General features: G+C 36.7%; 2 protein-coding genes, 1 long non-coding RNA gene and 1 pseudogene across 7 annotated transcripts; 3 read left to right on the forward strand and 1 right to left on the reverse strand.

Annotated features, from left to right (window-relative positions):
• Window positions 1-3,744: 3,744 nt before the first annotated feature.
• LOC110007717 (DNA-directed RNA polymerases II, IV and V subunit 12 pseudogene) lies at window positions 3,745-3,908 on the forward strand (annotated as a pseudogene).
• A 694-nt stretch (window positions 3,909-4,602) lies between these two features.
• LOC18423139 (DNA mismatch repair protein MutS, type 2) lies at window positions 4,603-13,889 on the forward strand. 2 transcript variants are annotated; one of them, XM_088871563.1, is made up of 4 exons: window positions 4,603-6,527; window positions 9,316-9,840; window positions 10,641-11,117; window positions 13,556-13,889. In XM_088871563.1, the coding sequence occupies exons 1-4, from the start codon at window positions 5,097-5,099 to the stop codon at window positions 13,853-13,855; spliced, it is 2,733 nt and encodes a 910-aa protein (XP_088727689.1). In that variant the 5' UTR covers window positions 4,603-5,096; the 3' UTR covers window positions 13,856-13,889. The 2 variants fall into 2 exon arrangements, with proteins under 2 accessions (XP_088727689.1, XP_011625477.1); XM_011627175.3 differs by having other exon boundaries at window positions 10,641-11,108; window positions 13,544-13,889.
• A 346-nt stretch (window positions 13,890-14,235) lies between these two features.
• Window positions 14,236-26,312, reverse strand: ALN (allantoinase). 4 transcript variants are annotated; one of them, XM_011627179.3, is made up of 16 exons: window positions 25,790-26,312; window positions 23,847-23,940; window positions 22,665-22,782; window positions 22,255-22,328; window positions 21,180-21,256; window positions 20,714-20,750; window positions 20,413-20,498; window positions 19,837-19,896; window positions 18,780-18,937; window positions 18,559-18,685; window positions 18,171-18,326; window positions 17,910-18,020; window positions 16,751-16,861; window positions 16,165-16,263; window positions 15,780-15,927; window positions 14,236-14,475 (listed from the first exon to the last, which is right to left on the reverse strand). In XM_011627179.3, the coding sequence occupies exons 1-15, from the start codon at window positions 25,874-25,876 to the stop codon at window positions 15,802-15,804; spliced, it is 1,521 nt and encodes a 506-aa protein (XP_011625481.2). In that variant the 5' UTR covers window positions 25,877-26,312; the 3' UTR covers window positions 14,236-14,475; window positions 15,780-15,801. The 4 variants fall into 4 exon arrangements, with proteins under 4 accessions (XP_011625481.2, XP_088727692.1, XP_020524580.1 ...); XM_088871566.1 differs by having other exon boundaries at window positions 14,236-14,620; XM_020668921.2 differs by having other exon boundaries at window positions 14,236-14,656.
• On the forward strand, window positions 16,860-19,330 carry LOC148781459 (uncharacterized). The gene is made up of 2 exons (XR_016059028.1): window positions 16,860-17,432; window positions 18,694-19,330. It is a non-coding gene; the product is annotated as an uncharacterized LOC148781459 (long non-coding RNA).
• Window positions 26,313-26,816: the final 504 nt, after the last annotated feature.

Consider the following 26,816-nt stretch of genomic DNA (forward strand, 5'->3'; position numbering starts at 1 on the left):
TTTGAGAGGCATTTGTAGTTCTCCATTATAAGGTAGCATCTTTATATAAACTTTTTCCTTCAAAGAATCCCATTCAATCGTGCAACTATTACCAAGATTCATATCAATGAAGATCTTAAACCCACTTAGTAGAGCATTAAGCCCGGCACAGTTATTGGTTGGGTTGCCTATCATGCCGGAATGTTACCACAACAATCATGCAACACTTCAGCAATTCCCGCTAAATCAGGATCACCAAAAGAGCTACCATCAAAATTGAGCTTCAAACTTTCAGCAGAAGGCGCACAATCCAAATACTTTTCTGTCTATCGCTAAAACAAATAATAAGGAAAAGACTATTGAGGTTAACCATGACATCTACCTTTTAGATTTGTACAACAAACACACATTTGGTAAAACTTTTTCCCTTTTGATCAAATTGTCAATGATTAAAACCTTATTCAGAGCAACCAACCAAATAATAACTTGAACTTTATGGGAGAATCGGTCATTTCCAAACTTGAGCAATATGAGGACAATACTCTCTTTCTATAGTTATGAACTTTGTGGAGAATTGGCTATTTCCAAACTCGAGCAATATGAGGACAATACTCTCTCGCTCTAAAGTTATAAAAGAGAGAGCAAGTTTTATAAATTTTTGAGGGTGTCATTGTGTACAATATGAATCGGATGATTATTTGGCAATGTACAATATGGACATTGCCAAATAATACATGATAAAAAAAGTTTTTACAAGTGCAATGCTCTAAACAATCAAATTAGGGCGCACCTCAAAAATTTCACTAGCAGAAGTTGTTTTGATGCTCAAATATCCTCAAATTCGACCATTTTGACCTCAAGATGTATGAACAAGAGAAAAAAAAAAAAATGAAAATAGTGCATCTTGTAACACATTTTTTAACTGTCAATTTCAAGATTTTAAATTTTCCATGGATTTGCACGATTTTCACTATTTTTTAAACTTTCAATTTTATAATTAAAAATAAAATTATATTTTATTGGCTATCATAAAGATTTTAAGTATTGAAACCACAATTCTCAACATTATTTGAAAGTGTGTTTTACTTTAATTGTTTAGAGCATCGACTTTATACAAACGGCACATTCATTATCAGTATTAACTGCCTTTTCTGCATAACGTATATTTTGAAGTATTGAGAGAGGGAATATCCCTTCTAGAGAGAGAGAGGAGAGAGAATATTTTATTTCGAATTATTGAGTATAAGCATTCCTAGATAAATAATACATACATAGTAGTGATTTAAAACCTAGAGCTAGATTTGAGCAATATTGAATTTGAATAAGGGTGAGGTTTGTATAAGGCCGAGGCTCTAAACAATCAAAATAGGGTGCACCTTTAAATAGTATATAAATATGTTGTTTTAATATTAGAAATCTTTATGATGGCCTGAAATTTTATTTATTTTTTTAATAATAAATTTTAAAGTTAAAAAACAATGTAGATCAAATAGATCTATCAACACTTGAAATTTGACAATCTAGATAACACATTACAAGATGCACTATTTTGAACATTTAAAAAAAAAAATTTCTTATGTCCATACGGTTGAGATGATCGAGTTGAGGGCTTTTCAATATCGAAACAACTTTTTTAATGAATTTTTGAGGTGCGACTTAATTTGATTATTTAGAGCGTCGTGTTTATATAAATATATGGCTTTAATATATATGTTGTGATTAGTGGAGAGAATTAGATCACCCACCGACCAAATCCAATCAAAATAACTGATTCATGATCTGCATGGTCGGCTTTTAAAACCTTGGTATGTACTATGGTTTAAAATATAATTTTTATAAAATAAATAATGGGTGTTATAACACTAACACCCACCTAACTCTGATGTTATGTTAGGATGGCTTGTGGCGTAAAAAAGAAGACCATACAAAAAACAAATACCACTTTATTTTATAATGACGATTATATAACGGTAGATATATGGGAAAATAGGATAATAAACAATTCAGATAATGAGTTACAAGATACATTATTTTTTGGTTGAAAATATTTTTTCTTCCAAATACATATATCTCGAGGTCGAAGGTGCTAACACAATATTTTATATGGAGAGGTACACCATATTGCTACAATATAAAGTTAATTCCAGATCAAGTTTTTTTTGCCCTTTTTAAGTTTTGAGGCAATGCATTAACACACAAATAACTGCAGGTTCTTTAAACTCTTGTGATGGAATCCGACAACAACATTGGTTACAGTTTTTCAAGCAAGGTGTGGAAAGTTTTGGTTGTGTAGTACTGTCGCAATGTGGCAATCAAAGTTTTTGTCAGAAAGATGACGACATTCAACGACATTCAACGACATTAATGTCGACTTTGCGAATTCAGTTGAGTTCATTGCATTTGAGACAACAACCTCCATCACCCTAGACCTGCAAACTCAAGAAAGAGCAGACCTCAACGTTTTGCATGTATCGATGGATGAGATGCATTCGCAGATCGTTCGTGACCTCAGTTGGGAAATAGCTCGTGTCAAGACGCGCTTCCTTGACAAGCCCAACATGCAGGTATAGTTGCGATTCTTTCAAGAGAGAGAAATTGCAGAAGGTAACCACTCCAATCTCGAAACCGAATATGAGGATTTCCAAAAGATGAAAAAATTCCCAATGCTAAAACCGAATATGAGACCCCCAAGAAGAGGAGGAAAATCCTGAAGTTGAAACCAAATATAAGGCTGCCAAGAAGAGAAGGAAATTCTCGAAGATGAGATGGACGAAACGGTAATAGAGCTCGAGTTTCGACAATTCATAGAAGTCACTTCGTGTTACATTTTTGAAGGTGAGTTTCGACAAATGGAAACCGAGCTTCTTATAGCCATTGAAGCATAGCAATGACTGATATCGGGACGGAAGAAGAGGTTCTTTGCACTGTGTGCATGTGCAATATCAGTGCTTGCAATGGAGAAGGGAGGGTACTCCCGTGCTCACACATGTATCATGAGAATTTGCATCTTCACGTGGTTCGGTTGAGAAATTCATGCCCAGTCTGCCAATTCCAGCTTCCTCTTACTTGAAAACGTTAAATATTTGTTTAAGTTTTAAATGGTTCGGTTGAGAAATTCATACCCAGTCTGCCAATTCCAGCTACCTCTTACTTGAAAACGTTAAATGTTTGTTTAAGTTTTAAATGCTACTTTTTGTGGTAGTTAACGATGACAGAGGGAAAAAGAGCAGCTCCATTTCAATGCAATTATATCGATATCTAAACTTGTTTTAGGGAATGTTTGGCGAACCATGATATCCTAATATTTTAGAATATCGTAGCATCTTAAATGATTTCGATCTTAAAAATATGGTAAGCACTATCGACTCGTTTGATTGACCAAAATAACATTTTCTAATATTAAGATAAAGCATACTTATCTAAATTCCACATAATTCAAGTAATACTTGAAGTTTGCGGGATTTAATTATCAGTTTTTCAAGTCGAAGATGATGTACTCCCTTTTTCCCACGAACCCATATCCCTTTTGGGCTTTTCTTCTTTAAACGACCTCGTTAAAACTCAAGTCTCACCCTCCCATCTCTCTGAACCCTGACCCTAGCTCTCCAAACCTTCTTCAAATCAACTGGCTTTGTAAAACTTATCAGCTAGCTATAGAGTTCCCTCTTCTCAAAGACACCAATTAACAGAGGCCCTATATGTCCAAGCACCAAAAATATCCTCTCCTTAGAGCGAGATTTTGCTACCCAGCAATTAGAAGCTCCCATGGATCCTCCTCATACTGAACCAGTAAGCTACATCTGGGGAGATTGTGCAGTTGAGAATACGTTGAAGCCTGGGGATGTGATTCAATGCAGAGAATGTGGTTATCGTGTTTAGTACAAGAAACACACCTGTCGAATTGTTCAATATGAGGCTGGTTGAAGCTGTAATGGATTGTAATCCCTACTGGTGATCTCCAAATCTGGCTTTCTATGATAATGTCCATTTCTCTTTTGTATACGTGAAGGGTCCCGACCCGTTGCGACCCCTAGCACACTACGCACCTTCCTCTACGTTATGGACGTTTTTTTTAAGCATCTTCCTCAAAGTGTTATACGATTTTTGGTAGTTGCAGTTTCACGCCGCTTCCAAAACAATGTTAGAAAGTGGAAGTGGTGGGTTCCACTGGGGTTGTGGAAGCACCTTGGCAATGGGTCTAGTTCGGGTCGGCCCCCGACTCGACTAGGTTTTACCTAGTCTTCGGTCAGGTCAAAGTGGCTTGGTTCAGAAACAAACCGAGACCAGGTGGCGGCCAAGTCATTTGAAGGCAGACTGAGGTCTAAAAATAAAAAATAAAAAATTATTTAATATATTATTTAGTATGTGTGTATACCCTATAGGGTTCATGCCAGACTCAGATCCGATCTAGGTCGGCTCCAAGTCATTAGGGCCCAGACGCAACCCACATGGTCTGAACCCAAACCAAAAAGATGGTTTCTTTGTAGACAATCCATATTTTTATGCTCTCTGGTCTATAATGTAGGGAAACAACCAAAATGCACCCATAGATAATTATGCTCTCTGGTCTATAATATACATTTTGATCCGGTGGGCCCACGATTGCTTTTCAATGGATCATGGTTCTCTGAAATCTTATCGTTATTTCCCTCCAAAAATGAGTGCACTTGTAATCGCAGTAAAACGCCCTGCTATCTTCTCTCTCTAACCTCAACTACACAGCTTCTCCTTCATCAACGGAGGTCTATCACTTCTGCAATACCTTCACGAAAACCCTAATTTTCCCCTTTAAAAAGCCCTGCACTTGACAGTTCCTCTCTCTACAATCCATTATTTCTGAAAACCCTTAGTTAATGGTTGTCTCTCTCAATAACACCTTCTACAAGGCCGTAATTTTCTTTTTTGATAATGTTAACTCTGACAAGGCCCTAATTTTCTCTGCAAAAAACCTGTACTCGAGAGTTTCTCCATCTGCAATCGACTCTTCAAAACCCTAAATTAATGGATGTCTCTCACCTCCATAACACCCAGTACAAGACCTTGATTTTCCCTGTAAAAACCCCTGTATTTCACAGTCTCTCTATCTACGGCCCAGTCTTTGTTAGAACCCTAAATTAATGGATGTCTCTCACCTCCATAACGCCTTCTATAATACCATAACTTTCCCTGTAAAAACGCCTGTATTTCATAGTTTCTCCCTCTGCAATCCACTTCTCCTCAAAACCATAAGAGCATCCAACCCTCCATTAAACCCTAATGCGACTGGGGTTCCAGTGGATCTCCAATCTGAAACACTAAGAGCCCTAGAATGGAAATCCGTTTGCTTACAGCTCTCAGCTTTCACCTCCACAACCATGGCTATGAACCTTTCAATAAATGGTAACGTCCCTTCAGGGCAAAACCAGGAAGAGAGTGAGAAGCTCTTGGATCAAACGTCTGCATCAGTTGAGCTTCCAAATCCACTAGACTTCTCTAACATTCAAGACCTAACTGAGATTCTGAACACTTCCATTTCAGGAAAGTTATGCACAATTCAAGAGTTATGCACAGTGAGCCAAACTCTTCGATCTGCGAAGAGGGTCTTGAATCAGTTAATGGAAATTTCATCAGATGGGTCTTTGAAAAGGTACTCACCTTTGCTTGATATCCTCCATGGAACTGATTTTCTACCCGGAATCGAGGGAAAAATTGGGTTTTGCTTGGAGTGTAACCTCTCTGTAATTCTGGATAGAGCTAGCACTAATTTAGAGAAAATTAGGTTCGCGAGGAAGAAGAACATGGAAAACCTGGAAAATCTATTGAAACAAATCTCAATCAGGGTTTCTCAGGCAGGAGGCATCGATACACCATTAGTAACCAGGCGTCGAGCTAGAATGTGCGTTGGCATTAGGGCAACACATAGGTCTTTGTTGCCTGGGGCCATAATTCTTGATACCAGTGGCTCTGGTGCTACTTATTTTGTGGAACCAAAAGAAGCAATTGAGCTCAATAACATGGAGGTTAGTCTCTCTGGTTCCGAGAAAGCTGAAGAGCTCTCTATATTGGGTATCCTTACCTCTGAGATAGCAGCTGCTAAATCTAGAATTGGAATTTTGATGGACAGGATAATGGAACTGGATCTAGCCTCAGCTAGAGGTTCTTATGCTCGGTCTCTAAATGGGGTTCGCCCCATTTTTAGCAGAAATCTCCCCAAGTTTATCAGAGTTCATGGGAATGAAGGAATAGAAACCTTTAAAAAGCAGAATTTGACTGCCAATACACCTGAAGAAAGGGATTTAGCTGTGGATATAGAAGGTATCAGGCACCCCTTGCTTCTCAAGTCTAAAGATAACAATGAAGAATTCGAGGTAGTGCCAGTAGATATAAAGGTCAAGAAGAGAACAAGGGTGGTGGTGATATCGGGGCCAAATACTGGAGGGAAAACTGCAACCATGAAGACTTTGGGATTGGCTTCTTTGATGTCAAAGGCTGGTATGTTCTTGCCTGCCAAAAATAGGGCAAAGCTTCCATGGTTCGATTGTGTTTTGGCAGACATTGGTGATCATCAGGTAGTGCAAGAAACTTAGTTACTTTTATCTACTTTTCTTTTTGGATGATGAAAAATCATGTGATTAAGAAAGATATGTTTCTCCATCTCACGTGATCTTTCCTTTTTTCTGCATTTCCCTGCTTTTTTTCTAGAAAAAGAATAATCTTATGCTTTTGTTTGAATACAAATGCCTGTGTAAGCTATTAATTAAAGCACAACTGATGAAAATACAAGAAAACTAATAAGTTTTTGAAACAATCAATACAAAACTTGTTTTTTTCTGTAAACGTCTGATATTTTGATGAGGGATTCTTTTACAATTGTGTATTCTTAGTTTATTGAATAATTACGCGGAATTGATATCTCCGGTGATTGTGAAGGGAACCAGCCAAATTCTCACATTTTTTTATCATCTTACTTAGGGTGAAGTAACTAGAACTCTACCTTATTATCAATTTGACAGAAATAAAAAGAGCCCATATTTCCTCTAGGAGAGTCTATACAGATGGTATGATATTCATTTTGTTTGGATTGAAGAAATAAAAAACTTAAACTTCAACGTCTAGGCTGAAGCCAATATGCCCTTGAATCTCTCCAGCTCTTCTTGGCCTCTTTGACCGAAAAGCCCAACTTGTTTAGCCTAATAGATCACTATTGATTCTTGTAACCTTTTTAATTTGGCGGATACACTTGATTGCTAATGTTTGCCTTATATTTGTTAACTTACCATTTAGTGGGTGTGGTTAAAAGGGATGCAAACCTCTTTCTCAAGCAAAACAATGTTTTCTCTCATCTGTTTTAACTTCCATGTTAAGACTTCTAAATTTATCAACAAAAATTGAGCTCTAAAAATTTTATATTTTGACCAAAATATCAAAATAATTATCTCTATCGGGGACATTTGGTGGTGGCATTGGGTCAACCATCAACATAATGAAGAACTGGACTTGAGATCAATTTTTTGTCTCTGTTGTCATTAACAAAAAACTTTATTATTTTCTAATTAGTCTTAAAACGCTTTTTTTTAGTTCTTTTTCCTAACTTTGTTCATTGGAAAGAACTGGGAATGAAAAACCATGAAAATTGAAGTTATGTGGCTGACAATAAGGGCCCCCATCCATTTTGTTATGTAGCAGCAATGGGCAGACCATGTAGCTGTTATGTGTATCCAAGAGGTGTCTTATTTTAATTTACCCAAAAAAATAAAGAAGAAAGAACAGGCATTACATCCATTATAAAATCTATTATGCTTTATGCATGTTATTTCTTAATAAAGGAACATGGTTCTGTGACTGGCTGAATCGCTCCGAGTTGTAGTTCCTTTTCTTAACTTTGTTGATTGGAAAGAACTGGGAATGAAAAACCATGAAAATTTAAGTTATGTGGCTGACAATAAGGGTCCCCGTCCATTTTGTTATGTAGCAGCAATGGGCAGACCATGTAGCTGTTATGTGTATCTAAGAGGTGTCTTATTTTAATTTACCCAAAAAAATAAAGAAGAAAGAACAGTCATTACATCCATTATAAAATCTGTTATGCTTTATGCATGTTATTTCTTAATAAAGGACCATGGTTCTGTGACTAACCGAATCGCTCCGAGTTGTGTGTACAACTTGGAGCACATAAATTTTTTTAAAAAATTCAAAAAAATTAAATGAATGGTGTATAATTTTTTTTCATATGATTTTGACGTTTCTAGAAATGATTGGGGACTGTTTTTTGCCATAATCCCTATTTTTATGTTACCCTTCTTTTGGATTTTTTTTAAATCTCCCCATTTATAAATCAGCTTTTTCTAGATCCATTTATTTTATACTTTTTAAAGCTTATTTGGACTTTTTAAGGTTGCTCTTAGTTTTATTTTACTTTTTCTACCTTCATTATATTTTTTATATTTTTATAAATTTTTAAAAATTTCTAGGGCTTTTCGCCACCGTACAGGACTCGGGTGAGTCCACCAGGACTCGTCCTTGTCATTCAGCTTCCCCCATTTAGAGTTGCAAATGCCGATAGCGAGGTGTCTTTGTATGGCCGCATTTCGTGGCTGGAGGCACTGGACACAGCCAAGGGATGAGCACCTTGGCCGGATTGAGTTTCAAAATATTGTTTTATATCCATTATTATGTAAGTTAATTTTTGAAAATGTAAGTAATATTCAAGTGATAGAAATATAAATTCCAATTATCCATTATGATGCTGTTATATCCATTATTTTGAAATAACATCCTTTATCACTATAGTTTAAATTGTTAAATCGTAAATATTTATTGATTTCCCCATTTTATAAATGTTATAATGGTTGTTAACCTCATGTAATGGCAGTTGCTTGGCCTGTTGTGATTCATTATAACAGATTGTTGAACATTGAAAAGAACCTTGAAGTCTGTTCACAAGGATGGCTGAATAACAGAAGAGCTTCTTTCCCTGCCATACATTCTCTAAAGCAAATTTATAACGTTGATATCCACTCTTAAGAGAGATACCTATGTGATCTCTATATATATTTATTTTTGTTTTCTTTTTGAGCCAGGAATGGGGGGCATAGAGGGAGGAAGAAGGGGTAGTTTTTGGTGTGTTTTTTGGGGGTGGGGGGTGGGGGCGGGTAGGGGTGTGGGGGTGTGTGTATGTGTGAATACTTCACGAGTTAATATATATACTGTGCCCATTTATTGATAGCCATATATTGCAAACGATAATATAGAATTCGTTTTCACATAATTGTGAATTCTTTTGCCTTTCTTCTGAAACCTGTCTTTCGGTTATCAGTTATTTGATCTCCTCTTCTGAAACACTTCTTTCGGGTGAAGTCACTAGAGCACAATCTCTCCACTTTCAGCGGACACATTTCACGTCTCTGTAAGATATTGGAAGTGGCCTCAAATGAATCCTTGGTTCTCATCGATGAGATTGGGAATGGGACTGACCCCTCAGAAGGCGTGGTCCTCTCTACAAGCATTCTACAACATCTTGCTGGCTTGACTAACTTGACTGTGGTGACTACCCATTTTGAAGATTTGAGCATTTTGAAAGATGGTGATATTCGTTTTGAGAATGCTGCTATGGAATTCGACCTTAAAACTTTGCAGCCGACCTATCGCATAATGTGGGGCAGTAAGGGAAATTCCAATGCTTTAAGTATCGCTAAATCTCTAGGTCTAGACCAGGCAGTATTGGACCGTGCACATGCATGGGTGGAGAAACTGATGCCTGAGAAACAAAGGAAGCGAAAAGGTTTGCTTTACCAATCCCTAATGGAGCAGAGAGAAAGGCTGGAGGCTCAAGCAAGGAAAGCCACTTTCCTTAGTTTACAAATCAAAAAGCTATATCATGAGGTACCCTTCTGTGTGTGTGTGTGTGTGTGTGTGTGTGTGTGTGTGCGTGTGCGTGTGCATGTGTGGGTGGATGGGTGTGTGTGTACATGAACATGTGTGTGTGTGTGTGGGTGGGGCCTGCATGCTTGTGTGCATGCATTGTGTGCACGTGCGGGCATGTATTAGAATATTTCATTTCTTTTTTTACAAAGTTATTAAAACAATTATACTAGTGTGGAGAAATCTATTCCTATGTAATGTCTATCTTCTTCTAAGTTACTTGAATTACTCATAAGTGTGTACTGTAGTTTCTTTTCACATTTGTATTTTCATGGTATTATGTGTTGGCTGCTGGCTAGTACAATAAAATGGGTATATCAACACCCAATTTATGTACCCATAAGAAAAAGTTGGACTGTACTTGCCCCAGAAGAGGGAAAACCCTGGAGATAACTGGACCACCTGCATAGATCATGCATGTGGTTGATATACTTGAAACATCACAATAATTTGAGGACTCTCATTTTCTTGAAATGGCTATTTTACCTTCAGTCGTGTCCTTTTTTGCCCTGATATATTTAACAGCAGATTGGAATAAATTAGCCATTTTAAGAAGCACATTGTTTCTTTCAACTGCTGTCTTGACATTTCAAGTTTATGGACCACCTGCATATCTATTAAGGTGTTACTGGTTCTGGTCCCAATGTTTTCCTCCCTAAAAGGTAAGAAGTTATATGTACCACAAATTATTTTGTTCCTCTCTTAGTTCTGCATGTGTTTTTTTGTATATTATTCTCACTGCCTTCTTTATACTGTGCAAGATCCTCCAAGAGGCTGAAGATCTTGACAAGCGTGAGGCATCATTAAAATCAATGGAAGTGAAAAAGGTCCAGAATGAAATTAAAATGGCAGCTTTGGAGATGGATGGAATAATCATGGAAGTCGAGAAAAAACTGAGTAACTCAAGTTTGGATCGCTTTAATTCACTTCACAGGGAGTCTGAAGCTGCCATTGCTTCTGTTGTGGAAAAGCACTGTGCTAGAGACAAATCTTTGTTGGAAACTGAACCAGATCATAGTAATTCCTACATTCCTCAAATAGGGGATCATGTGCGTATAAAGGGGTTGGGGGAGAAGTTGGCTGTTGTTGTTGAAGCACCTTTAGATGATGGAAGCATGCTGATCCAATATGGGAAAATGAGGATGCGTGTTAAGAGAGATGACATCAAGGTGATTTCAGGGAGCAAACAGAATGCTAAAGCTGCTTCTGCCTCAGGTCTACGAAGTCAGGTATGTTTAGTATTGGGCTCTAATAGTGATATTACCACTGCCTGAATAATTATGTAATCCATTTCATTTTCTCCCATTTTTCCTAAATATTTTTAAGACTAACACAATAATTCAGATAAAAGTATGATGGGAGTGCATACTCTAATCCAGTGATTATGTGGACAGCAAACCAAGAGTCGGCAAATTGTAATGTATCTTTCCCAAGTATGAGTATAATTAACTGGAAATGAGTTGTTAACTCCCTTATACACAAATAGATGTGAGTACAAGGCCAACTAACCCTTGCCGGGTGATTAGAATAGTTGCAGATGATATAGTACCCATATTACGATCACCTTTTTTTTTCTATAGATAATTCTTTTCTCCTTCGTCTGAGATATTTCTGGATTGTTGTCAGGCTGTTTCTTTACAAAATACAGAACAACAAATGTTTTTAGATGTTTATGCTATTTTACATCTGTACACTAAGAAATGAAAATCTTTTAGGTGTACAAGTGAACTAAAATACGACACTGTATTGGGTTTCTTTATTTTGGAGAGGAAGAGGGAGGTGGGGAGGGGAAGAGTGCAAGGGAAGCATGAAAGAAGTAAATGTTCTTCACCTATATTAATGATCATACCCCTTATGCTATTGGGGTTTGTGGCCTTTAAAGCCCATGGGAGCATATAAATAGAGAATTATAGTGGACTATACACTTCATTGGGAGTGTGTGTTGGTTGATTTTATATAGTGTTGGGTAGTCTATGGCATTGGTCATGTCCAAAACCCTTAGCCCTAGGCATTTAGATAAGTATGTCTTGTCTTAATTTTAGAGGATGCTATTTTGGTCAATCAAACAGGTCAAAGGGACTTATCACATCTTCTAAGATCGAAATTATTTAAGATTCTACAGTATCCTAAAATATTAGGATATCATGGGGTTGCCAAACATACTCTTAAGAAATTTTTATGTGAATTTTAGAAATTTTTTGGAAAATTAAAAAATAATTTTCCGGCAGTGAAAACCCTTGTAATGGCATTTTAGAAAGTTTTGAAATTGTGGAGGAGCTAGTAGGAACACGTGTGAGGCCCTTGGATCCAGCCCCACACGTGCATCACACCTACATCTGTGGGATGTGGGGCCCATAGGGTCCACACATCACACAGAAGTAGATAATACTGACCAAATCTTTTTGACTTTGAATTCCTCCAATGTTTTGTGAGAGAAGGAAATTCTATTCAAAATAGAAAATATGTTTTGATTGGTCGTAATCTTAGGTTGACTAGAAGTGGATGTGGGTCAAGGTTCTTGGAATCCTCCCTAAACCATGATGGGTAATTCATGGGGTGGATGGCTCCTATTTGTTTCTCTTACCTCACAGATTACCTAGAAGTCCTATGGCCAAGGTGAATTCTAAATTAGATGGGCTCTTGAAGGCTATAATAGAGGGTACCCCTATCATTCTCACCATCTGGCTATCTAGCATCTCTTTCTCTCCTCTCTCCTCTCTCCTCCATGCCATTCTCTTTTTCTCTCCCTCTTTCTCTAGTCTAGTCCCTACGTGGTGGCAAGCACCACCCTAGGAAGTTTGGGATGGCACGCCACCCCACAAATATAAGAGAGGGGCATGCTATGTTCTAATTTGATCAAGAACGGTGCCACTTGTGGCATGCCCCATGTAGGTCTAAAAGGGGTCTAAAGAATAATTTTGTTTTATGCTCTCAAAACCCTAGATTTGAAAAGGTAGTGCGCAAGGAAGATTCCCAACTCAGAATTCAGGAGGGCCAATAGAATCACGGTGAGCCATCGGTCAGGTAATCGGGTGTACCAAGACCTAAAAAGGTGACCCTAGACAAAGTCAAGTAAGTCTTCCCAGCTATTCTACGTTTATTTTCAGTCATTATTGCTCAATTTATTTTAATTTCCAGGAATATTGTGTTAGACTTCATAGTTAAAGTTTGTATTCAGGTCCTTGTATTGAGTCATATTTATTTAGCAGTAAAAGAAATATTCTAGGTTGTATTTAGGGTTTGTGTTTCTTGTTACAGTATTGTTTAGTAGCTCTTGTAAGTGGATTTTAGATTTACTAATAAAAGAGAAAAAGAAAATTTTGTATTTTAGTCCCTGGAATTCTACATAGCCACTTCTTTCATATGCTTCTCTTTTGTTTCATAATTGACCATGTGCTTTCACTGTAATCAGATTATGCTTGGTTTTTGACTAGGTATAGATGAATAATCATAGGCGTGATGCTTCAATCTCGTTTTATAATTGTCAAAATCCTTGAAAAATTTATTTATGCTGATATTTAAAAGATCAATTAGATATCCTGGTTTTGACTAAGAAGCCAATTCAAGGACAACTATCTTTTGTTCTTATTTAGTTTTTTTACGTACAGACTAGCAGTCTGTTTATGAATCAGTGGCCTAATATCAAAACAATAATTCATTCTAGGTGATAAGGAAGAACATGAAAGAATCGTCTACCAAACCGGACAAGGATGGGGAGGTCCCATTCGGCCCAGCAGTGAGGACTTCAAAGAACACTGTGGATTTACGTGGCCTTCGAGTTGAGGAAGCCTCTCATCATCTCAACATTGCATTATCAACAACCAGTTCCTATGGGGTTCTCTTCATTGTTCATGGAATTGGTACTGGGGTACTCAAGGAGACTGTTCTTAACATATTGAGAAAGCACCCACGTGTTGTTAAATTTGAACAGGAAAGCCCAATGAATTATGGATGTACTATCGCATATATTAAATAACATATTTAATTTAACTTTATTTATTCTTGGATAATCCATGGAGTAATATGCCTGTGTTATTTTCTTCAAGTTTCATGATGCATCGTGTCCTCAGCCACCTACTTATGTGCAGTTGCTCTTTTGTAATGCCTGCTGAATTGTTTTAGGATGCTTTAATGTAAATGAGAGTCCTAGACATTTCATTTTTTCTCAGGATGATGTTGTCCAAGATTCGATTGTTGACATATTTTTTTTTCCAGAATAAAAATGTTGTGTAAACTTATTCAAAAATGTTTTCGAAGAAATAACTGGTGCACCTAACTGTTCATGGAAAGAAAATAGCACTATGATTTTTCGAGAAGGAACAGTAATACTCTGTCTAAATCACTGACATTCTGTAATACTTGGAAACAATCCTATTTCATTTACATACTTGAGAATAAGAATATTACAATAAAACATATATACAAAGAAAGCATCAGGAGCCAAAGTATTTGACTGTTTCTGGAATGGTAGATAGAGAATTCACGACTTCAAAAAATATATAGAAGATTTTCCAAGTCACAAGCTTCACTATGTCATCTCCATTTGTGTTATGCTTCCCAATTCTTTGGCTTCCCCTTTCATTGCGGTTCCTGGTCCTGACATTTATCATATCTATGAGTCCAACTGGGATATATTTAAGGGAAAGTCCACTGTAGTTTAATGAACTATGATATGTTCGAGGTACTCCATGCTACATATACTGTCAGTTCTGGCTGATGGATGGATGGTGATTCACTGTACCTGGTTGTACCGAGGTAAATGTTGTTACTGGCCTCACTGTAGTTAATATCCATCCAAACATCAGTGGAAATTGACAGTGTATGTTGCGTTAGTGTCACATACCATAGTACATCAGATCATAGCATATTTTCATTCTCAATAGAACTACAAGTGGAGGAAATGCATGATCTATTTGCAGCATACACAGTATATCTTAGAGCTGTATATGATATAAGGTTAATATGTATTAACCATGAAGTGCAATATGTTACAGAATTCTAGCAAATAATGCATGTTAAGAGTTGATATTATTTTCCTTATGTCCTATTCTCTCATGATATTTTGCATGTTTTCTTCTGGTATTTCACCTTGGATTTGGCAGCCCTTAATTTGGGAATATGATAGGGCCGTACTTGGAGGTTTGAACACTCTCTTAAATTGTCCAGCTGGTTCAGAATCTCGAAGCATCCAGCGGTACTTGGACATGTCAATTTTCTAGAAGTGACTATTCAACCCCTGTCTTTCAGATTAGGGTAAAATGGTCATCATTAAAAAATCGATAGGTTCATATACGGTTGCGATATTTCACGTTTTTGAGCCACCTACATATTTCTAGGTGTTGTCCTGATCTTGGTCTTAATTGTCCTGATATTTACCTTTTTCTTGTTTGGCTCGTCATTGCTCATATTATATATGAAATATGATGCTGGATTATCAGTAGACAAGGTTTCAGTTTGTGACAAATATGGAACAACATATCCAAAGTTATATGAACATATTTATTGATTAATCCACAATTTATATTCGATGGACAAAATGATTACATGTGAGAAGTAATTGACTTCAGGATGCAAACTTTTGAAAACTCGGCAAAATATCATTTTTAAAATCCCTATGAATGTATTCGATGAGTGTGTCTCTGAAATAAACTTAGTTCATGCAAACAGCTAATTGATTTTTTTTTGGACATGGTTACATAGGAATGGAACTTGAGGGGTTGGGCTATGAAAACCTAGCCTCTACCGTCTTGATCCAAGCCCATTTCTAACAGCTAATTGATTTTTCGATTTGAAAATGTTAAGACTCACTCTAACTGAAACTAGTTTCTTAACTTCTGAGGTTATTTTTGGTGAGGAGGGGTTTTACTTCTGAATTACATATTAGAAGGCAAGAATTTTACCTGATTGGAGACCTGCATATTTTCATTTTGCAAGGATAGGAATACCACATGCAGCTGGAGCATGCTCTCCTTCACGGTAAACTAAATTGCCTCTCACAAAAGTCGCCAAGACTTTACCGTGCATTTGCTTCCCCATGTAAGGTGTTACCTGAAGAACTCAATGCATGATTTGAATTAATTGGAGCATTGGGAGATTTTATGTCATAATGAAAGCTTATGTATCAACACAGTTTAAAAACAGAGAATTTAATGATAGGTTAACTCTTCTACCAATATGAGGGACTGAAATGCCAAACTTTTACCCAGCCTAAATGTCTAAGGATCATTAAGGAGGAAGAGTTTGGGAAGAATCTACTTAAAAGGTTATCATATAAGAACTACATACCGGGTGTTTGTGGTAAATGTTATAGTTCTCATCAAGTGTGAAATCAATGTCTGGGTCCCATACAACAATATCTGCATCATTTCCCTTTGCTATTGCTCCCTGTTTCAAGATAAGCACATAATCATAAATCAGTTATCATAATGAACTCAATTTATAGCACCTCCCATGATCAATAAACCTTTACTTGATTACACCAATTCGCTTATTATATGTGGACGATTGAGTAGGAAAAGGTGTATCATGAAGATGTTCCTTATTATCCATAGAATAATACGACTAGTGTTATTTGAGGATGATAAGAAAAAGAAGCCACTGATACTGTAATATATTTTTTTTAGAATGTTAACTTTCACTGATACTGTATTTATACTTTTGCGTTATTTAATGGGCAACAATCCGAGTTTAAAATACATGTCTCTTTCCAAAGTGCAGTATATGTACTTAAGAGACATTACGATTATACTTTCTCACAGTTTATAGCCTTATTCAAACCACAGGGTATGTATTGAGGAAACATTAAAATAGTACCTTCTTACAGTATATAACCTTGTTCAAACTGTGGAGTATGTAAACATTACATTAGTACCTTGAATTCTTGACCAGCAAGCTTGGCAGGCCTTGTGCTCCACCATGATGCTAATTGATCCAACGCAATTCCATGTTCGCGTCCATATGACCATGTTGCAGGAAGAACAAACTGCATTCCCACCTCATCATTAGTATTATTATTTAATCTCTGCTTAAGTTATATTATTCTCAGTAAGATATCTGCTGCCTTATATTGAGACCAACTAAATGAAGGAACGAAGAGAAATGATGAACTTTGACCCTCTTATGTGGGACCTTATGAAGGAAACACTATAGGATTAGATTAAGAATCCATGGTGTTTTTGGGCCAAACTCTAGATGAATGTGACATTGCCTAGTGCACTCATGGAGAGTGTCTTTTGGTTATGATGGAATTGAAGGCTGTTTATAAGTAGTAAGCTTAGATGCTACTTCCAACAGAATACTTTTCTCCTCATTTAGTGCAGTTCACTATCTGATTTCAATGAAATTATCTATTGAGCCACCAAAGCATCACAATGAGATAATTGTAAAGTATAAATTGTTACAATATTCTAACTAGGTATATCCTATTAATTCCCATTATTATTACAGGGATTAATACGATGAAGAAAATGACAGAGGATAGCATCCCAAAAGATGTCATGAAATATTCAAAGGGAGTGGTTACCAAGAAATATTTTCAGTTGGACTGGGTTAAGGTGAGTCAAATTTATTTTATTTGTGTAGTTTCGGATGTAGTACTTCATTGCGGACCTTTCAATGAATATTCTTTAGGAAGATATTTTGTTTGCTGCAAGAGATTTATGTCTCAGTAATGCGACACATCGCATTGGTTATCTCTGTCTCATTAAATGGTTGTGACAATGCTCTATTTTTCCTATATGATCTTATGTGAAAGAAACAAAATAAAAAGAATAGATCTTGTCAAATTTGCATGGAAAAAAGCAATATACTTCATTTACAAATAGAGTTTATATTTTTCAGAAGTTTGCTTTCCAAATGTGAACATCAAAGTCTGAAACATGCAATACAATGAAGCCATCTGCCCATTTATATAAAATACACATCTGCAGTCACCATGGACCATGCTAGCCCTCTGCCACAAAATTTTTCTTGTTATATTTAAACCAACATATATATTCCATTGGTGGTTGTAACAATCTACGAGAGTTCACCTGCAAAGATGATATTCCACCCCATGCCCTCAAAAAGTCACCCTCATCCAGAAGCTTGAGCTCAGGAACCGATGGTGAATGATCTGAACTTAGCATGTCAATATGTCCTTCCTGTAGAAAAAACAATTAGTACAGATTAATGAGGTGTAAATATCTTAGTAGTTTGCTTTTTCTTATTAGTTCTGGAGTATTTTATTATTAAATATATCATGTGAAAAAATCTTAGGAACAGTTTCATTTAAGAAAGAAAATTGTAGTAACTTTGAGGGCCTCCCACAAAATTTTCCTATTTGCTTCTTCACGTATGGGTGGTGCACACTTGAAACGGGTGTCCCCACTCTGGATCTCTTCTGCTGCAAATGCCAGGTAGTGTGGGCAAGTTTCAACAGTCAGACTGGCACCATTTCTCTTTGCCTCCTGTTAGAGAACCAAATTTCAATTACATGATCAATGTTTCTGTGTAGAAATGGCCTCCAATCCAACAAGAACAAAAATAAATAGTTGATCTTTCTACCTTTTTCTTGGGCAAATAATACCTCACCTTTGAAATTAAAGAATATTCCTAGAGCACGACATTATCACTTTTGTATATTTATTGACTTGCATATTTATTTAATGGCAATTTGCTATTCAGAAAGGAGTCAAACACCTTTATTATGTCTAGTGAAACTCTTGCATCTGACAAATGAACAATATGGAGGTGACCTCCTTGTGCAAGTCCATTTTCTCTTGTATCTTCTGCCACCATTGATAACTCTCTAATGGCTGCTTCCTCCCTACACAGGAGAAGAAGAACGATTAGATGAGTTTGCATATGAGGTCCAATATCCATATGTCTTCCCAGCTCTTAAAAAGCTTATTAATCCTCACCAAGAAGGTGGTCTTGTCTTAAGATATGTTGAGTAAGATCGAGGGTCATCCATATTATGTTGTGGTCGTTTTTCGGACCCGGACTCTGATTGATCTGGTTGGATTTCTGCATGTACAAGCAAAGGTCTCCTGTACCTTGCTAGTATGGGTAGTGCTTCCTGAAAATTGGAAAATAAAAATTAACAAAACCAGTGATTGCCAGATGCGCTGAAACTATATATGGTACACAAAAGAAAGTACATGTTAGGTCCCCGGAGATTGAGTGTTCAATTTAGTTAAAATCTAGGTCTCATCTAAATGCTAGTTTTATACTAAGTTAGCAACTATATTTATAGGTGGTCATTATGGATTAACACATCATACAATTCCTTTTAGAACATGATACATTTCTATGTGATTTGACTAAGTGAAAATGCAATTTCTTAAAGCTATGGCCCCATAGTCTCTACCTAGGTTGAGAAGACCATATAGCCCACTCACTGCATGTTTTGATACCCAGCCAGTCTGTTGAACTATATGGCTAAAATATGGATACATGTTTGCAGCTAAAATTGTAAACATGCATTCCTTGTCCTCATATGAAGGCCAATAGCCCATGCATTTCAAGTTTACTGGTGCTGAATGTAAACCAAACTCTACATCTTAACCCCTGGTATGTGGAGCATAATATTTGTTGCCAGGGTTAAATTGCATTGCTTCACATTTCTATCCACATTATTTTGGGCTTTATTTTGTTTGCTTCATGATTTTTTTCTTTTTTGGTGATTCATTTGCCATCATGGTTTTGTTTTAATGCTACAAATGTTTTGTCTTCTAGATCAAAATTGCAGACAGGGAGAGAGTAGGACTATGAAACATGAAACATAATGAACCTTCAACCTAAATTTGTTCTTCTCGTATAAATATTTACAAGGAACGAGACTGACATACTATTAAGCTATCTTTAAGAAAATATTTAATCCTGAAACTGTGGCCAATGTATGCCAATAAGACTGCTTAGCAATTGACATACTCCGAATGAAAAATTCCTTACGAAGGCAAAAGATCAAGAGCAAACCTTGATATGACTTGTGTTTGTCATTGGGAAATCAGCTATTCCTGAAGGACACATAAACGACTGAAAACCACAAAACCGAAGAAATATCAGTTTAAAAGTACAGCTTATGTATGTGTCTGTGTGTGTATGGATGGATGTATTTTTAATATATATTTAATATATTATACTTTTGTATATTCTGGGTCAGGTCAGATCCTGTTGACTCCAACCTGACCTGTCAGATCCAGAATTTGGGTCCAGACCGAACCGATTTTCCACCCCTACATATAATTATAAATTCAGCTGAGAAATAATTGGGATGGCTAAGAGCAGTCAAATGGGTGCGAGGCATAGAAACGCACCAGAGATGAATCCTATAAATATATAATGCAAAATAGAAATGATAATTAAGTGAGAAGGAATGCAGCAGGATGGCAAGTTTCTAAGATATAAAGCTATAATGAGGAGCAATAAAACAGAGACATCATATCCCGCTCTTTGCATTCATATTCCTTGGAGATTACGGAGGTATATCTTTCGAAGTATTTGTGCACATCATTTCTTAGATCCTATGAACTATGACAGACCACTAACTACCTTGAGCCCAAGAACACCTGCTTTTAGAAGTCCATCCAAAGCTGTTGCATTGAAGGCATTCTCCGGCACTAGCCCTCCCCAAAATCCTGCATATATCAAGCACAATCCACTCTTTAGCATAATCCCCAAGGAAACTTAAATAATAGCAAACTTCATTATTTTAAATGCTATATCATGAAGTAACTTGAAGGTTAGTTCTCTTGATTATCTTTGGGAGATGATCTTAAAAAATGCAGTACTCAAAATTTTGTTCTTGCTTTGAGAATAAACAACGCTCAAAACCATGGTTCCAAGAGCATACCGACATCCACATAGATTTTTGCTTGTGCAGCCTCCACCTATCCACACATTAACAAGCTAAATGAACTGATCAGTAGTGCATAGAAGTCATATAAATCATCAAAATATCCAATATAATATCTCAAAAGTAGCCCCACAAATTGAAAATGAATGAAACTTTCGTAGTGATCCCCAGTCAAATCATTAGGAATAAGTAATGAAAATAAACCTCATCAAAAAAAAGAAAGAGTACTGAATAAAAAGTAGAAAGGCATGGAAGCACTACAAGTCCATAGAGCAGATTCTGTCTTTTCTTCAAAAGTATGATGTACATAAATACACTTAATTGCATGTTATAAATACAGAATAATAGATTTATGATATAAATACATGTTAAGGATAGATGTATTTATGGGAAACTACAGTTCCAATCTAAATTTGAACACTTCATCGAGGGAAACTTCTAAGTTCAAGTCCAAGAACTAAACCTTAAGTTGCAGTGCTTCTTCGGTTGTTGTTGTTGGGAAGCTATTGAGGGGCATATCAATCAGGGTCGTGATGCCTCCTGTATTGCCACAGCAATCACTCATGTTCACTAAACTGCTACATTTCTACTATATTTCAACTGTCGTTAAACTTGCAGTTGAGAAACATGAAAGGTTATCCGCTTACTACATGACAGATAAGATTTAGGGCGTTATAGTATCTGGTGATGAAACTAATAAATAATCAAGTATTTATAATATCCGAGTCCACGTAAATGTTATATGGTAAAAGATCATAAAGATGGTCAAACCACATCGAAAAGCACTAGGGTGAATGGTTACTAAGATCATTTCTCTCAAGTACCTCTTCGAGCGTTTTGTTAATAAATGACCAAACTGCCCCCTGTTTAGGCCCATTTAGAGTTTGGAATCATGAACAAGTAGGGATATTTTGGTAATTTCGACCATGCCATTGGTGGGAGGCCAAATTACCCAAACGTCCTTATTTTTTAGATTTTAAAAGTGAAACAAGAGCATTATAATACATCTGCTGGTTTGGAACCTGAAACAAGTTGGGTTAGTTTCATCATTTAGCTCAAGCCGCTTAAGTTGAGCCAAATGGGATAATTACCCTACTTATTCTGGGTTCCAAACCCAAAAGAAGATTTTGAAACATATTCTGTATTTGGAACCTGGAACAAGTGGGCATATTTATCTCATTTGACTGAGTTAATTTAGTAGGGCAAAATAATCAAAATACCCCTAAATATTTAGGATTCTATATATAGAACAAGGGGTATTTTGGGTACTCATTAAAAAATAATGAAGTACTTGAATTAAAAAGATTATTTACTTTGTTGATGAATTGGTTAATTTGACCACCTCAATGATTTTTGGAGGTGGTTTGACCATTCTAATGATTTTTTCACTTATTGTATTGTACATATCATGAGAATAAGATACTTAGCAGGAAGTTAACAAAAATATTTCTCATAAAGGATTTTATCCTTTAAAAAATTATAGAGATATTGATATAGGACCATGTTCATTTAGTTATTTTTCCATGGTTAAAACATACCTGCAGCAGCTGCCCTGGTCCCTGTTGCAAATCCTTCCCATTCAGCTCTTCCAGGTTCATCAAGATGAGCATGCCTGTACAATTATCAGAAGGTTGTACTCAAAAGATAGGTACTCTAGTAAATGTGAATTTCAAATTTAAGACAACAATCATCCTAGGAAAACAATTGATAAATCAACTAAATGATAAAAAAGTTCTTATAAAGTGCCTGTTTATGCATAAAAGAATAGAATTATGCCTCTTGAGTATATATTTTATGTATTAACTTTGACAGGTGCAGAATTATTTCCAGGAAAACAAATTAGATTCTAATTTGAATTGGCAACCTTACAGCCATTTAAAATAAGAATAAAAATTGAATTATAGTTGGGAGAACTATGGAAAGTTTACAAGTCTTAGACTATACTTACACATCAACCAATCCAGGCATGATAACAGCTTCTCCATAATCGATCATTGGTTCTTTAAAAATTGCACCATCTTGAGGCCTTTGGACCACAGAAATTATCTTTCCATCTCTCACCTCAACTTTGCACGGGAAACATCAAGTTTCAACAACTTGAGGCACGTAATCAAAATATTCGTGAAAATCATTTGCTTAAAATCTGGACTTTCCCTAGTCAGAGGGAGTTAGGCTATTCTAGCCGAAAAATCCCACAATTGCCCTAGTTTCCTAGTTTTTTTGTAATATATAAATAGCTCTATTGAAAATTTGCTACTCCATCTTTGACTCGTTTGAGTCGGACTGGAGAGACTCAAGGTGACCCTTGGGAAAGTACAAACTGGAGTCTGACTACTTAGCATTGGTGAAAATTGTTGTTACTTAGAAACAACTTAGCTTTTCAATGAATATAAAGAAAATAGCTAGAATTACAATATCTTATTATTTTTTTCTTTTTTTGAGAATGATCGCTAGAATTACAATATCTAGAACCCAGAGTGGCATCTGGGTCATCTGCCCAATGAAATGATCCATGGTGATGGAGAGGATTGGGGTGCACCTGAATATCAAATGACCCTAAAGACGGACACCACTCCTCTAAATCACCACCCATCATTTCATTAGATTTTGATGACCCAATGGCCTACATTGGAAAAAAGAAGGAAAGGTGTATTATAAACATGATCACGGTAACATTATGGACACAGTGTTCATCGCCATCCAATCAATGGTTCGAGTAGTGAATTGGTGACATATTTGGCTGGACTCACTTTTGATCATTGTTTGACCAATGTTGAGCAGTAATGACCCGTTTGTGACCATACCATTACTATACTTCCCAAAGGTATCTTTTGTACAAAGAAGTCACAATCACTCGTCCCTTAAATTTCAAAATGGGCGGTTGTACGAGTGTTATTGAATAGACACACAGTTCCAAAAAAAAATTCTTGAACTTGTTGACTCACTCAAAACCATCCAATTTGACATCTAATGAGCGGGAATGGTTGTAACCTCCTTACAGTGAAGATAAATTGTCTCTTTGTAGGAAATCCCAACTGTAAATGCCAGAAAGAAATTAGTTTTTCATTGCCTTGGGTCATTCTAAAGATTAGTGATTCATTTATTATGTATGGACTTTATATTAACAAACCTGCACCAGCACTGACTCCTCCTGGTGTGACAATCCTTTGACTAGAGATCCAAAAGTGGTCATGAGGAAGAAGGCTACACTCTCCACCGGTTGGCTACAAATTTGAAAAAAAATTCCATCATATTTTTGACATCTCAATCTCATATGATTGGTAAGGTCTATGTGCAAACAGAGTAGGAGGCAAATACAAGTTCTGTCTATAATTAAGCATGGTTAAAGAATCATAATATTTGCAACCGCCAAGGCAAAATGGAGAAGAGTTCAAAAAGTTATCCACATAACTTCAACTCACACAAAATAAGGCCACATAACATGAACATGTGAGTATATGGTTCTTTGGCACATGTTGACGGCAAAAAGGGTACGACATTTGTGTCTGATATTATAAAAATGTAGACACTTCTTTTTATCTAGATAATGCATCGGCATGTTGTTCTCTTAGGGTTTGCCTTTCTAACACTTGTCTCCATGTCAGACACACTTATATGTGTCTTTTAAAATAGGAGAATAATAGAATTAGACAGGTCTATTGTGCAATTTTCAAGTTATTATGAATTATGAATAATCATCACCACCGCATAGGACTAGGGGAAAAAAAAAGAAAATCCTATCCTTGGGTTTGTGGTTCAAAGTTCACAGAAATAGAACCTATGTTATATAGACATGAATACATGTATCAGCATCTGATACAAATATAATTTTACAAAACTTCGATCTTATAATTGGCTTTTCAAACACCACACATTTACAAATCATTTAAAGAAAGGGGAGGTGGCATTTTAGTTGCTAGAAATACTCTTATTGTGAGTTTTCCAAGAAGAAAGACTAAGAAAAAGTGTCCAAGTTTCTATAGTGCTTGGTAAGGATTTCGTGTCTTTAGAGAACACACACAAAAGGTCATGGACTCGTGTCCGTGTCGCATACAACTGAACTATGGGAATCATAACCATCGTACTGCACTAAAAGATCACTGAGTTAACCAAAGTCAAATGATAAGAAAAATATGATCAATCAAATTTTAAGATCACAAAATGCAATCAGATTTACGAAATAGTAAACATCTACGGAAATTTCATCAGTCTAAACAACAATAAATCTCTAGATTTAAACCAAAAACAAGTTTACTACTTTAAGGCTACAAATGATTAGCAAAAGGAGAGTGATGTCTGGATAACCTTTTTTAAGTAGTAAAAATCAGAGTCATGAATATTCCAGGCAAATATCCAAAAAAAAGTTAAAATTAAAAGCAAAGGAGGATTCAATGGTTGACATGTAATGTTGACCCAGGTCCAAGCCTGACCTAATGGACCCGGTGGGTTGGGCATGTGTCCACCTATCAGAGTTGGGTCGATCAGATCGTAACCTACCTCATAATAGATCCAACCTATCAGAGTTGGGTTGATCCGATCGTAACCTACCTTATGATAGATCCAAGGTATCAGAGTTGGGTCGACTCGATCGTGTCCTACCTCATATAAATATACAAAATGCAGTCGTGATCGCTTGATCGGCAATATGACCTGTTGGGTTTATACTATTCCATCAGCCCATGGGCTGATATGATCTTTTTCTCTCTAGAGAGAAAGAAAGAGAGATTCCGGGCTCAGTTTGGACGCCGTCAGGTGTGGTCTAGATCAAAATCAACTTGACCCAGACCTGACCCTATTTGTAGCCTTGTTGATTGATGTTCTGGCCAGAGATTCAAGCCAACGACTAAATCAATAGAAAGAAAGATTTAGGGCATGGAGTTTGAGCTCACGAGCAGTTTGTTTGTGAATCATAAGTTATAGCAAGAGGAAATATTATACAGAGCTTAAAGAAAGGTGGATGTATTACACAGCATTAGAGAGGGATATATTTAGCAAAGCCAATAAGCAAGAGTTTTTCATTTCTATTTTCATTGTACACAAAAGAGGGGATGAGCATAGAGGGAAAAGAGTAACCTTGGAGAAAGTTTGGGTGTAGAAAATTATGAGGAAGGCAGACATAACAGAGAGAAGAGGAAGAGCCCATGACCTCAACAAGTCCATGCTTTGCCTCTGCAACCTCAGTAATACAGAGAGAGAGAGAGAGAGAGAGAGATCCTGTTCTTTGCCTCTGCTAATGAGATAAAGCTTTCCGGATGTTTTGCCTATGCAGAGTGAGATCTTGATGTTGGTCTCTGCATAAGAGAGAGAGAGAGAGAGAGAGAGAGCTTTCCTGATGTTTGCCTCTGCTAAATAAGGGGGAGAGAGAGTGCTTTCATCTTTCCTGATGTTTTCTATACAGGAGAGAGATGTTTTGCCTATCCAGGGGAGAGGGAAACAGAGATGTTTTGCCTATACAGAGGAGAGAGAAATAGCTTTTACGACGTTTGCCATAGCTAATGAGAGAGAGAGAGAGAGAGAGACAGAGCTTTTCTGATGTTTCCCTGAGAGAGAGAGAGAGAGAGAGAGAGCTTTTCCGATGTTTGGCTTTGCTAAATGTGAGAGAGAAGGGAAAGTTTTATCCCATATTAAGAGGTGGAGGGGTGAGAGAGAGATGGTGCATAGGAAAATAGTTTCAAAAAGTTAAATTCGGGCGTTCCTCCCAGCCTGGATTGGTGGGCCACTTTCTTATTCTAATTCTAGAGAGAGAAAGAGAGAGAGAGAGAGAGAGAGGGGGAATCCAAGTGGATTCTAGAGAGATCCGAAATCGAAGTGGATTCTGTTGCGTCGCATTTGGAATCTTTTGGTATCTTCCATTAAAGAATCAAGTTGCGGGGGACACTGCGTTTTCGTTCGTACAATAACGTCAGCACGGCGTTAAATGATACTTAAAATAACGGAAGATTCCTTGGACCGTCCCAATAGAAAATAATAAAATAAAGGATAATGGCTGATTCCGTCACCTTCTTTGTGGCCACAAACTGTGCACTCCTCTCTTGTCAAAATTCACCTTCTCCTGACTCTCTCTCTCTCTCTCTCGCTCTCTACATTTCCACCACCACTC

The sequence above is a fragment of the Amborella trichopoda genome, chromosome 7, assembly GCF_054954075.1.
Source record: "Amborella trichopoda isolate Santa Cruz 75 chromosome 7, AtrichopodaSantaCruz75HAP2 v2.0, whole genome shotgun sequence".
NCBI lineage: Eukaryota > Viridiplantae > Streptophyta > Magnoliopsida > Amborellales > Amborellaceae > Amborella > Amborella trichopoda.